Genomic DNA, 13,893 nt, shown 5'->3' on the forward strand with positions numbered 1-13,893 from the left:
AGTTTCACCGGTTACAACCACAGTAGGCCTCCTCAACACGCGGACCACCACAAGGCTCTCCAAACACTATCACACACCAAGATCTCTCACAACACCACCTCCAAGCAAGTAGATTGGTCACAGAAAGAAGACTGACCCTAGGGTTTGAGAAGGAAACCGAAGAAGTTGCCTAACACTCAAACTAACCACTAGATCTCTAGGAAACTGAGAATCATCGGTGGAGACACAAGCTTGAAGGAAAACTCCGACTAAAGCCGCCGGAAAACTAGAGAGAAGGCAGAGCAAGTTCGAAGAGAGAGAGAGTCAGGCGTTTCAACTGAATGAGGGAAGTGAGAAGACTTCTTCTCACTTAACAAACACACTCCAGATCCAATGGCTGCCCTCCAAGATCCGCGTGGAGCTGCCTACGTGGCGGCCGGCCATCCAGGCAAACAGGTAAGTAGCGGGGCAACTAATACATTGGGCCTGCACCAGAGTCTTGGGCTCAAATATTAATTAGATTAGGGCCAGCCCAATAATTAATACATAAGTCCAACTCTTAGAGGTTCACCAATATTCAACAATTTGCATGTATCGTATCAAACGTAATAATAAGAGAGTCAAACCGCGTAGGTTTAAATAAGCACACAAATTTATTGTGTCTATTGTACAATTTAAGTTCGAAAAATATATGAAAGTGATGATGTTGGAAAAATACATCATAACACAGCCGTCTATTACTTATTGTATTAGAGTTCCTAGAACTCTTTTCTTATGGTAGATTTCCTAGTAGTGTAGAGTTCCAAAATTGTATTGATTGATGCAGTTGGGGAGCCTCAAATATCCCTATAAATACTAAGGTAATGAGGCATCTCAAAATATAAGAAACATTTACAGAAATAAGTCTCTACTTCTACTTCCATATTCAAAAAGCCTTTTCAATCTTCAAATATTTCTCTCGATTACCATCTTTAAAATGGTATTAGAGCAGGAAACCAACAAAAAACCTCCAATGAAGGTAAATCAAATATACACTCTCGAACTATTGATCGAGACAATTTCAAATCTAACTGATTTGTACAAATCCAACACAAACCAAAGCCAAAATTCCTACCTGCCGAAGAACCTCAAAGTAGGATCGAAATGCACTGCTGCAGCAACACAGGCGAACAGTGAGCTGGATAGTTAGTTGATTTTGATTCGTTGGATGAAACGATTGTAACAAGATCAAGTGAAGATTTCACTTTATGCGTTGGAGTATAAAAGAAGCCAGCTAGTAGTTGTAGTTGTAACTCATTGAATAAGAGAAAGTTTCCTCTCTTCAAATCTTCTTACTCTCAAGAACACACACCCTCACATACTCACACACTGATACAATCGGTCACGCATATTCTCAATAGATTTAACAATTTGCAAATAACTTGGTCTACAGTCTTCGTAGAAAGTGCAATGTCCACTAATAAGTGTACCTCAACGAGCACAGGAATAGGGGCTGAACTCACCGGCTCGACCACCGCTGTCGCTCCCTCCGTGGGGTCGTTACCAAACCTCATCGAAAAGTTCATCGACCATGGTGTCTTGAAGATTTTGTCTATTATTGTTTCCTTAATTTATCATTAATTTTTGGTATCTAATTGATTATCATTAATTCTTGAATTTGATATATCTATCTGGTTAGTTGAGTGTATATTTTTTTTCTTTCATTTTCCCTTTGTGTATTTGCAAATAACTTGACTAATAAGTGCGTAATGTCGACCGTGTTGAATTAATTGTGGCCTATTATTCTTTGGGCTTGTTTTATTTCTGTCTGGACTGTTGTTTTTCCTTTGGCCGAGCCCAGAAGCCCAATCTCTTAAGTGAGAGAAGCTGGATTGCTGCCACGTGTCCCTCTCACTCGGATGGTGTTTCCTGACCGTTGGATGGAGGGTTTGTGAGTTGTGTGGTTATGAGATGTGTGAGCCGGTTGGTTTGCTCATTCATTCGATACTCCTCTCTCTCTCACTTCTCTCTGATTTCTCTCGACTTCTCCTTTTGCTTCTCTGGTTAATTCTTTGGGGTTACTCACTATTCTTGTGTGAATATCCTAGTGTTGAGTGGAAGAAGGGCAACTGCTTCGGTTGCTTGTGGTGTGAGAACGAGGGTTTCTGATCTAAGGGTTTTCAGTGACCTAATCCGGTGTATAAGGGTGATGTGGTGAAGGTATTGACGGTTTGAGGATAATCTCCAGTCAATTCATCGGTGCTCCCTTGGATTTGGTTCTAGTTGAATAGATCTGGGCTATGTGGCGGGCTCTGAGCCATTTTCTGTGATCTATTTCGTTTCCCTTGTGATAGCTTCTGGTTTTCTGATCCGAATGGATCATGTGTGAAGTTACTAACCTTCTTCTTGAGTGTGCAGGATTCTTGCTAAGGAAGATGAACCAGCTAGGGTTTCGGTTGAGAGATCTGTAATAGTTAGGGTTCCAATTCTTGTATCTTGTGTACACTTACACTTCTCTAATAGTGTATATCAGCCGCGTGGGTGAGAGTTTGGCTGAGCTCTCTTGTACAAGAACAAAGAGGTCTTGGTAATTAGTGAATCCGACCCTAATCTGATCCCTACAGTGGTATCAGAGCCCTGGTTCAGGGCTGGGCCTGTGTGGCTTGGGGTTCGGTGGTTGCGCTTGCAAGTTCTCCGATGTGACGAGCTCGACCAAGACCTGTGGTGACCTGGTGACCTGTAAATGTGGTCTGTGGTCTGGTGGTCTTGGTTTGAGGGGAGGATTGAAAGGGAGCAAACCATATCCCACATCGGAGAATGAACAAGACTTGCAAGTGTATAAATGGGTTACCCCTACTCCATTAGTATGAGGCCTTTTGGGGAGTATCCCAAGAGCAAAACCGTGAGGCTTTGCCCAAAGCGGACAATATCATACTAATGTGGAGTTCGGGTGTGCGCCACCGAGACCCAACAGACCGAATAAGTGTACCTCGACGAGCAGAGAGATAGAGGCTGAACTCACCGGCTCGGCCACTTCGCTGTCGCTCCTGAGGGCCAATTTTGTTTCCTTGTGTTTTTATTAATTTATTTTTGTGCTGAACGTATTATTTAATTTGAGCGAATTATAAGCTCCGTCTGGTTTTCTTCGTTGGATCTTTCCCGATGAATATGATTAGGTCAAACCAACCAACCCTAGGGTCCTTAGATTATATAGAGGGCATTCATTAATTCCGTCTTTCAATTAATGAAGAATTATTTTGCCCAAGATTATTTGCGTAATACACAAACCCTTATTTTACTGCGGTCGGAGAGAACTCCGAGCCAGTCGTGAGCGAGAATCTGCCGACCCTCGAGTTAGGGCGCCTGAAGAGTGTGTTTCGTGCGTGATAGTGTGATTATTCTTCATTAGGAGAAGGAGTCTCTTAACATCACTCCCCCTATAAACTATAAGTACTTATCAAAAAAGGCCTCTACAAATCTTAATTAAATTCTTGGTGATGTTGAAGATGATTGAAATCAGTCATTAAAGTTCATTTAATTCGATGGAATGATTAACTGAAAGGCTTCTAAGACTTGTTGTAAGGCTCTATTTTAGAAAGAAAATAAGCCCAGGCCCAAATACAGGCCCGGTGTGAATTTACTTAGAATTGGTGTTTCTCTAATACTTTCTTTACCAATAATTCATGTTTGTAGCAATGATATCAGGTCGCATTTATTGAACCACAGAAGCTACAGTATTCCCATTTCAATTGAAATGTAATACAAAAACGCAAAGAATTGTTATGCATAACTAACAAACATACACATTCAATGATTATAAAAGCCCGGCCTAGTCTAAATTTAGGCCCAATAAGATTGGGCCGGTTCCGGCTCGGTGTGAATTTACTTAGATTTATTTTATGGTGAAACTTGCATTGAAAGCGGTATATTAAATTACTACTTCAGTTCATGAGAATTTGTCCCATTTTTCCATTTTCTTTTGCCTTCCAAAATTTGTTTCATTTCACTTCTTTTTCATTTTTGATAGTGAACTTCATATTCTATTAATTTATTCCTACTCACATTTTATTATAAAACTAATATATAAAAGTATGATCCACAATCCACTAACTTTTTCAACTCACTTTCCATTGCATTTTTTAAAACCCATGCCGGAGCAAAGTGGAACAAATTTTGGGAGACATACGAAAATTATTTAAATCATTAAAATGAACTTTTGAAAGTGAGACTGAGTTATGATCTCGAGATAAATTTAATGTATAAGCAGTTGACAGTTTGATATTGTTATATTCATTTAATCCAGCTATTTTCCCATTATTTTATTTTCAATTGTTTCCCTTTCACATGGTTTACAATATTAATTGTGTAAGCCAGCTATTCTATTTTACTTAACTTGCAAAAATTTGACCAGATTGAGTTTATGAATTTGTAGTTCAAGATCCTCCAATTCTGAAATACATTGAAAAGAGAGTAACTGAATCCGAAAGATCCAACACAGATAAGAAAGATTCACGAAAAGAAGGTATTTTCTTCTCCCAATTTCAGTAGTTTCAAAATTATTTAGATAATTACATATGTTTGAATTTGAAATCTTTCACTTCAGAAATTTTATTAATTTGGTTAAATAGAGAGTTGTTAGAAGATTTAGTTCAGTAATTTTTAAACGATTCAATCATGATAACATTAGCAAGCTTTATCTTAATTACCAAATCGTTTACAGTTTTTTTTATCATCAAGTATTTGAATTTGTTGAAAAAGAGCCTGAAAAGCCCTTTCATCTACAAAGGGGAATCTCATTAAACATTTGGAGCATTTCATCAAACAGATGGAGAATTCCCCGAAGATTCAAATTATCGTCTCAAATCCATGGATAATTGTAACCGAAGCCTTGGTTTTATAGGAATTGATTGTGCTTGATAAATTAATGATTTCTAAAGTTGGATATTTATTTTTCCCCTAAGAAGGTTATGGCCATTACAAAAGTTGGCTCAAATTACTTCACATTTTAATTTTGGCTAATTGGGACATAATTTTTTGGTTTTCTTGAAATTGTTGTAGTGATGATTCTAGCTTATATGTACATATTTCAAATATTTTTCAATTAGGATGCATGAACGAAGATAAAATTTCACATGGCTTACATTATTTAAACTGTCTATGCTGCCTAATCTTTTTTGTATAAAATTATGTATTTTTATGAATGTGACCATATTGAGTTTATGAATGTGTAGTTCATAATCTCTTTCAACTCCAAAATATATCACAATTGCTCATTATACATCGATAAAAGAGAGTGACTGAATGGGAAATTCAATTCCACTCCGGCAAAAAGAAGAAGAGAATTTCACAAAAAGGTATTTTCTCTCCTTTCTTTTATGTTGTTTTCAAATTCATGATTGTAAAATTTTCAACTTCTCTAAATGTGTCATGAAGATCCGAAAGCAATATCTTAATAAAATTTACATTTTATTATAAAATATAAAAATTATAAATTTGAGATGATATTGAATTTAAATACTCCCGTCGTCATATAAAAATATGTGCACTTTCTATTTTTGTCCGTCCTGTAAAAATATGGGCATTTCATTTAAGGAATGTTATCCCAATTATTTCCATTATACATCAAATTATTTACAATTTATACAACCTTCGAAATACTAATAATAATGTGGGTCTCACTATCCACTAACCCTACTTTGACTACCATTCCTCCCCAAAAAAGGAATACGACTCAACTACTTTAGGACATATGGAGTATAACATCCTGGCGTCCCATTATAAGTGAAGCATTTTTTATCTAGCACGAGATTTTATGTAGTGTTATTTTTGTGAGTAAAGTGGAGAGAATAAAGTAAGAGAGGGTGATGTTTCTATATTCAGAAAATCCTAAAAAGGAAAATGTGTCCGTTAAAGTGAGACGGAGAAAGTATAATTTTGCTAGAATCTAAAATAAGAAGAAAGGAAAATGAAATGGAATGACCATTCTTTGGTTTAATGGAACGAATGGCTGTTGCCATGGGGAATGAATTGTTATACCAAATGGAATGGTGAAAAAAATACTCCCTCCATCCCACAAAAGATGTCACACTTGTGGGACGACACGGGATTTTAGGAGGTTTTATTTTGTATGTTAAATGGAGAGAGGAAATATTATTTTTATATTCATGTGAGAGGAAACTTTTTCCAAAAATGGAAATGTGACATCTTTTGTGGGACAAACTAAAAAGGAAAATGTGACATCTTTTGTGGGTTGGAGGGAGTACCAAACAAAAGAATAGAATGAAGGCAGGGATACCATTTCATTTTCCCATTCTATTCGATCATACGAAGTAGCTCCTAAATTCCATATTCTACAAATTATATATACTAAGAAAAAATAAAATTTGTCCACTAACTCTATTCCAATACATTTTCTCTTGCTCTCTCTTACTTTACTCATTTTTCTCTCTCTCCCCCCTCCTCCTATTTTACCAATTTTCCTCTCTTATTTTACCAATTGTGCACTAAAATATTCATGTCATTTCAAAAGTTTCTATTTTTTAAATAGAGAAGTAGGAGTGTGTAAAGTGGAGAGAAAAATAAATTAGAGAGTGTGTTTCTATTTTTAAAAAGGGCAAAGAGTCAAATAAATCGTGGAAGAATGTCGAATTTTGGCTTATTCAATACTTTATAAATCATGAAATGAACTCACTTCCTTGGGTTGCCACATGTTTATATGGTCGAATTATAAATCATCGCATATTTCTCCGTGAAGATAGCGAATGGGACATTTCCAAAAATAGAAAACTTTGTTATTTTTAAATTCAGTTTTTGGATAGTGTAGGAGGGATGAGTATTTGACCATCTTTTGTCATTAATTTGACAAATTCCCTTTTACGGGCTTTTAGTATTGTGTCACTTTAAGTTATGTTGAGTAATAGAATTGAAATGCGGAAATGTAAATACTAAAATTAAAGAACATCGAAGAACTTTGAAAACTACAGTTTGATAGATGGCTTGGTTGGTTTCTTCAATATTATGACACCCTTATATAGGGTATTACAAAGCTTGTGCTCCAAGTATTCTTGGGCACCAAGCTAATGTATTTCTTAGCCTCTAAGCTAATACTCCCTCCGTTCCCTCATAGTTGAGGCGGAACTTTTCGGCACGGAGTTTAAGAAATGAATGTTGGGTGTGTTAAATAAATAGATAAAAAAGTAAGAAAGAGAAAAAGGTAGAGAGAATAAAGTAAAAAGTGAATAAAGTAGAGAGAATAAAGTAAGAGAGAGTAAAGTAAGAAAGAGGAAAAAGTTACTATAAATGGAAATGACTCAACTATGAGGGAACTTTCCGAAATGAAAAAATGACTCAACTATGAAGGAATGGAGGGAGTATGTTTCTTGTCCTCCAAACTAACATGTTTCTTGATCTCCAAGCTAATATCTTCTCTTTTTTCTAACACTCCCCCTCAAATTGAGTAGTGGGATCTCCGATACTCAATTTGCAAAGAACATCTTCAAAGCTTCTTGAGTTGACTGTTTTGGTTCCTTAATTTTCTCTTAATTGATTTCTTCATTTCAACACTCCCCCTCAAACCCCTCAAGTTGAGTATCGAACCTTTCGATACTTAACTTGCACGATCTTCAATTTTCAAGTTTGAGGAGCTGCTTCATTTTTCTTCATTGAAAGTTTAGGCTCTTATCAAGGATCTCTTCAATTTTTTATGGCAGTTTTCGTTCGTGTCAAGAGCCAACTTAGACAGTTTTTGCTCATACCCGGGACCACCTAAACAGTTTTAGCTCATATCTAGGAGCCAATCTAGACAGTTTTTACTCGTGTCAAGGAACCAATCTTAGATAGTTTTTGCTCGTGTCTCGGAGCCATCTTGGCTCCGAGACAATTTTAGCTCTTATCCAGGAGTCATCTCAGACAGTTTTAGCTCGTATCCAGGAGCCATCTATGGACCATTCTCGACACATTCCAACTCAAACTATGAGCCTATTATTTTCACTTCTTTTCTTTCGTGAGCCCAATAATCATCACTCTTTCTCGAGGACCTTCTTGACCGTCTTCGTTGTATCATTCTTTTTGGTGTTATCGCCAAGGCTCTCCACTGCATGTTCTTCTCATGTCACTATTTCTCAGCAAAATTCTGACTTCAACACCGATTACTTGATGAAGCTTCACCAGTATTCACCTATTACTTCTCGCCCTCTTGGCGACTCCATCTCTTCCGGCAGGGTTTTGTTTCTCCTCCTCTGCCCGATAATTCTTCGACTGCTTTACCTTTCCGGGTTGTCTTGCTACCAATCTTCCGTGGATCCACCGACATGTGGGCTGCGCCTTTGCAGCTTTCTCGCCCCTCATCATCGGTCATCTTTGGCCTTCATGACCATCATATATTGTAGATGAGTTGTTCGGTCGCATTCTTCCTCTCCCCTCAGCCGGACAAACCGTGAACTTTTCTTATCTTGACAGTTGTTGTTTTCTCTTCGGCTACAGTCAGCCTTCTTCTCCGGGTGTGGTTGCTCAGGGTTGGCCACTGGCCTTTCATCTTCTCACCATATCGGCGGATGGCATGCGGCCTCTCTGGCCTTCCCTTACGTACAGTCTTCTTGCTCGGTTGGAATCATCCGGCTGTGGCAGTTCTCTGCCCTTCGGCTGGATGATTCCTCACTCTTTCTCAAGGATCAGCGTTGGACTTTCCCATGGTTGTTCCTCCAACATCATCATTTGGTGACGTTCTTCCCACCAGCTCTTCACAGCGGCTGCATGGCGACGCTATCTCTCTTCTCTCGCCGCGCAGATGTTGGCTGCTCCGCCTTCGTACTCGGAAATCCCTCTCCTTGATTCGAAGATTGAATCGTTTGGCAAGTGGCTGATATCTCCCCCTCGGCCAAACGCTTTATCCATTAGAATGTGAGTTTGCAACCTCTCCTGGCTGCCCCCTTTTCGACAGTAGCTTCTCCTCTATTGGTGGGGCCGGCTATCTTCTCAACATTTCATCTTCTCATTTATCCAATGTCAGCTTGTTGTTGCTGCATCTACCGTCAGCCGTTCCTCTCGGCCATATCAGCCTTCTCCGTTCTTCTCCAAACTTCGCAGCTCCTCACTACCAGCGGCTTTGTCACCTTTCATGATCTCTCTTTCGGTAGGGTACTTCCTTTCCCCCTCTGCCGGATAACTACTTCTATATTTTCTTCTCTTTTGGGGGTGGAGACTCGATCTCTTCCATGACTGCTCCTCTGCAGCCTTCTTCTCCGTCCGTGGCGGCTCCTCCACCGACTCATAGGTGTGTGTAAACTTCGGCCAGCCCTTAGTCTTCAGATTGGCCACCATGACTCCAAGATTTCTTTCTCGGAGCTTCTCCTATCGGCAACCGCCTCCACAACCCCCTCTTCCCGGTGACAGACTTTCCCCCTGTGACGGATTCCAAATTAAAAGCCAGCAACAGGCTGTCTCCGAGTGATTTGAGATAAATTTACCTTTTTTTTTGGTCGCCCAAAGAGCAAGCTGATATTCAAGATCTGGACTAGTTATTAGTTTTGATTTTTAATCTCAACCAACAGAAGACAGATCCAACCATAAACGAACACAATCTGTTTGTTTGTTTTTTTGGTTTAGAACAAACTAACGGAGGATCGTTAGCTGCTCTGATACCATGTTGAATAATAGAATTGAAATCCGGAAATGTAAATACTAAAATTAAAGAACATCGAAGAACTTTGAACACTACATTTTGATAGATGGCTTGGTTGGTTTCTTCAATATTACGACACCCTTATATAGGGTATTACAAAGTATTTCTTAGCCTCTAAACTAATATGTTTCTTGTCCTCCAAGCTATCACGTTTCTTGATCTCCAAGCTAATATCTTTTCCTTTTTCTAACAAGTTAGACATCACATATCATAATAATACTCCCAATTTTAGAAGCAAGACACAAATAGGGAAACAAAAACAAGGAAAAAAAAATATAATGAAAGTTTATTTGAAAATGGAGGGAGTTATTATTTTGTATACATGCAACGATCTTATTAAGTGCAGTTATTGTAGAAGCATAAACATTGTGGAGGCTGCGGTCTTAGGGAAGATACAAGATTTCGAGAGTATGCATGCTATACATACAGATTACTGGACGCGTTCGTTGTTGGAGAAGAAAATTAAAATACTCAAAGAGATGTTGGATTTCACGAGAGACTTGAAAATGGAAGAGAGGAGCAGACTAAAATATTTATTGGCTGACTTGGTGGAGTTGGCTCAAGAGGTCATCGACGTGGGCTATAGTTTTATCCTTTCCATTAGAGAATTGAATTACCTCGAAGATGAGATCAAGGTGACAAAGATGCGGATGACAAGGTTTGGAGCTGATGAGAAAAATACAGGAGACAAAGAAGAAGAAGAAGAAGAAGAAGAAGAAGAAGAAGAAGAAGAAGTTATGGTGGGGTTGGAGGAAAACGTTAAGAAGTTGGTTAAGAGAGCGATTTTAAAAAATTCTTATGACTCAAAGATTATGTGTATAAAAGGCATGATTGGCATCGGCAAGACAACTCTCGCCAGACAACTGTTCAAGGCCGGTGCTAGCCAGTTCCAGCGTCATGCTTGGGTATGCATTTCTGGTGACATGAGTAACAAAGAGATACTTATGAAACTGATTCAGCAAATCGTGGTATGTAGAAGAGATCTGTCATTGGAAGAAATGGACAACCGAAGTCTCCAACGGTTGCTTCGCCGGCACCTGCAAGGATTGTCATATTTCATAGTTTTGGACAATATGCCGGAAGAAATTAACTTAAAGTACATCTTGAAAGGTCTTCCATCTCGAGGTATATATCTCCGTCCATTTTGTTAATCTTGGAAAGTAAATAATAAATGATGCTATAAACTGAAACTGAACAGAAAATTTAGACCCAAATGATCTAAGGTTCACAGTTCATTAGCCTTCCAAGTTTCCTTTTTTGTAATAATTGTTCTTATCGTACATATACATGCAGGCCTAACTGAAACCAGGTGTCTGTTGCTGTTAACAAGTTGCTATGAGATTAGACCAACCGATGCCTATTATACTTATGAGATGAAAGTATTGGATTATGATAAGAGCTGGCAATTGTTTTTGAAAACAGTCGATAAAATTACAAGTGTTGAGAACAGATTCTCAAAGAACTTGGAGAAGAAGGGAAAAGAGATGTTGAAAAAATGTTGGGGTTTGCCGATAGCTATAATAGATGTTGCAAGGCAGAAAGCAAAACAAAGACTTGCAGGTGCTAAATGGGAAGAACTATTTGATTCAATTGATTTGAGTGGATCATTGAAGTTATTGGAACCGATGTATTTCAAATTGGACGAAGAATTCAAGCCACATTTCTTGCTTCTTTCCCTTTTCAAGGAGAATGCAATAATGAGAGAGGAAAAGTTGAAACAAATTTGGGCTGCAAATGGATTAGATTTTGAAAAAGGTATAAAGGATTTAGCTCATAGGTCGATTATTGAAGTCTTTGTGAAAGGCTTCCACATGAGAAAGAGAAAGTGTCACCTCAATCCTCTACTACACATGCTATCAATCCGAAAAGCAGAGGAAGAAATGGGCTTGGAAATCTTAAGTAGCAATGGAAATATTAGACCTTCTCAGAATGCTCGTCATCGTGTTATCCATCGTGGACGAGAGAAGTTTAATTATTTCACGAATCAAGATAGTGAACAACTTCTTTCTCTCATCTTCCATGGAGGTGGTGGCTACTTAGACAATGCTAGCTCGTCTTATTGGGAGAGTTTTGAACGAGTCAAAATACTTGACATGGAAGATTTTGGGGTGAAGACTTTATCAGATTCAATCAGCACATTGATTGAGTTAATTTATTTGGGATTGAGAAATAATTACTTACAAGAGATCCCACACTCGTTGGGGGGCTTGAAAAAGCTTGAGGCTCTTGACATAGCTCATAACTTTATGGTGGAGGTCCCGGACATTATATGGGAAATGAACAGCCTTCGTCATCTCCACATGTCTAATGTGATTCTCCAGAAGCCCTTGAAAGTTGATGTGCTGTTGAATCTGGAGACCCTAGCATACATCTCGATTTATGATCTCCACATGTCTAATGTGATTGAACTCCTAACGTTGGGCATTGAAGAAGTTGATGAAAACTCAGATTTAGGCACACTCTTTGAATCTCTAGCTAAGTTTCCAAACTTTGATGAACTTTCTGTAAGAGGGTTTCGTTTTAGAAGCATGCCGTGTTTGGATGAAATTGGTGTTATAGGAAGACTTGAGGTACTAAAACTAGATGGGCGCATAGGTAAGCTACCAAGTGCAGATAATACACCTCAGAATATTAGGTGCATAACATTGGTAAATACTTGTCTTGCCGAAGACCCCATGCCAATATTAGAGAAGCTCGAATCCCTAACCTACCTCAAACTGCAAAATGCATACACTGGTCGAGAAATGAGGGTGACCCTGAGCTACGGGTTTTTCGGGCTCGAAGTGCTTTGCATCAAAGATTTGTGGAATCTTAGAAAGATACAAGTTGAAGAGTATGCAATGTGGCGTGTTGAGGAAATAGAAATCAGTAACTGTCCACATCTGGAGACACTCCCGGAAGAGATTCAGAAGATGTCTAAACTGCAAAAGTTTAAAATGGTAACAACCAAACACATTGCAACAAAGATCAGAAATTCAGGTTTGACCTCCGAAATTTTTGAGGTGGATATCTATCCGTAGTTTGAAGTTGATATATATCTGGTTAGTTGAGTGTATTAATTTCTTCTTTTATTTTCCCTTTGTGTATTTACAAATACTAATTTGCTCTATATTCTTCTTTCATGTTCCCTTTGTCTTTGTAAACAAACTACATTAGAAAGATACAAGCTGTAGAAAGTGCAATGTAGACCGATACGTGTACCTCGATGAGCGGCTGAACTCACCAGCTCAGCTTCACCACCGCTGTTGCTCCCGAGGGCCATTGCCAGACCTTGTTGCAAACTTCATCAACCACGTACGGTATCTTTATGATTTTGTCCTTTATTTTTGGTAGTATCCAATTAATTTGAATGTATCGTGTCGAACATAATAATAAGCTACATTATGTATTTTCTTTGTCTGTCCTTTCCCGGAATGCAAAGGAGAGTCAAACTAAGTAGGTTTAAATAAGTAAACAGATTTATTGTTTCTAGCGTTTCAATGCAACTAAGTTCAATTACTTAGCCTTAAACATACAACTTAAGTTCGATAAATATATTAAAGTGATGCAAACATGAAAATTAATGAAATCACAAATTAAAAGCATTGCTCCTATTATGAATAGATTTTAACTTTACAAACATTATTTAAATATTTTAAAATTATGCTTTTTGTCAAAAAAACCGAAATGACTCAGTTTAGTTTGAACATCCCAAAAAAAATACGACTCAACTTAGTGGGTACGGAAGGAGTAATATATTGTAACCAAAAAAAATAAAATAAAATACATCGGGTTAAAAAGTACAAATATATAACTTAAGATAATTAATATGTTTTTGGCCAATATCTATAATTCATAGCAAACGTACAACTCAAAGATAATTAGAAATTAACACTACAAAAAACACGCTAATTACCAACGGCAAAATCCGTGGTAAAATCAAATTATCCCAGACGTGAGGAAAAGGCATGTCGCAAATTTTTTTTACCAAGGGATATTTGCCGTTGGAAAAATTCCCAACGGCAAATCCCTTGGTAAATCTTGGGTTGTGGTTTAGGGAATTTCCAGTTGTCCACTGGTAACTGATGATTATGGTTTAGAGAATTACCAACGACAATTGACCGTTGGTAATAATGCAGAAATTTTATACAGCACCATTTCACTTTTCATCATGCCTGTACACAATATCATGTTTGTAGCTATATAATTAAATCTATAACAAACAAATAATGACCAACAAAATAAGAATCATAATATATGAACTTCAGAATTCTTCA

General features: G+C 37.9%; 1 protein-coding gene across 1 annotated transcript; it reads left to right on the forward strand.

The window, feature by feature from the left end:
* The first annotated feature begins 4,359 nt into the window (after positions 1-4,359).
* LOC125199791 (putative disease resistance protein RF45) lies at positions 4,360-13,091 on the forward strand. Its single transcript, XM_048097693.2, has 5 exons — positions 4,360-4,480; positions 5,190-5,312; positions 9,993-10,762; positions 10,931-12,678; positions 12,794-13,091. The coding sequence occupies exons 2-4, from the start codon at positions 5,260-5,262 to the stop codon at positions 12,655-12,657; spliced, it is 2,550 nt and encodes an 849-aa protein (XP_047953650.2). The 5' UTR covers positions 4,360-4,480; positions 5,190-5,259; the 3' UTR covers positions 12,658-12,678; positions 12,794-13,091.
* Positions 13,092-13,893: the final 802 nt, after the last annotated feature.

Source organism: Salvia hispanica, chromosome 4 (genome assembly GCF_029641045.1).
Source record: "Salvia hispanica isolate PSC_SH4W2 chromosome 4, Shi_PSC_v1, whole genome shotgun sequence".
Taxonomy (NCBI): domain Eukaryota; kingdom Viridiplantae; phylum Streptophyta; class Magnoliopsida; order Lamiales; family Lamiaceae; genus Salvia; species Salvia hispanica.

Coding starts and splice junctions, on each gene's coding strand:
- LOC125199791 (XM_048097693.2), top strand. CDS start 5,260: ATGGGAAATTCAATTCCACTCCGGCAAAAAGAAGAAGAGAATTTCACA. Junction 5,313..9,992: donor GAAGAGAATTTCACAAAAAG/GTATTTTCTCTC, acceptor CAGTTATTGTAG/AAGCATAAACATTGTGGAGG. Junction 10,763..10,930: donor GAAAGGTCTTCCATCTCGAG/GTATATATCTCC, acceptor ATATACATGCAG/GCCTAACTGAAACCAGGTGT.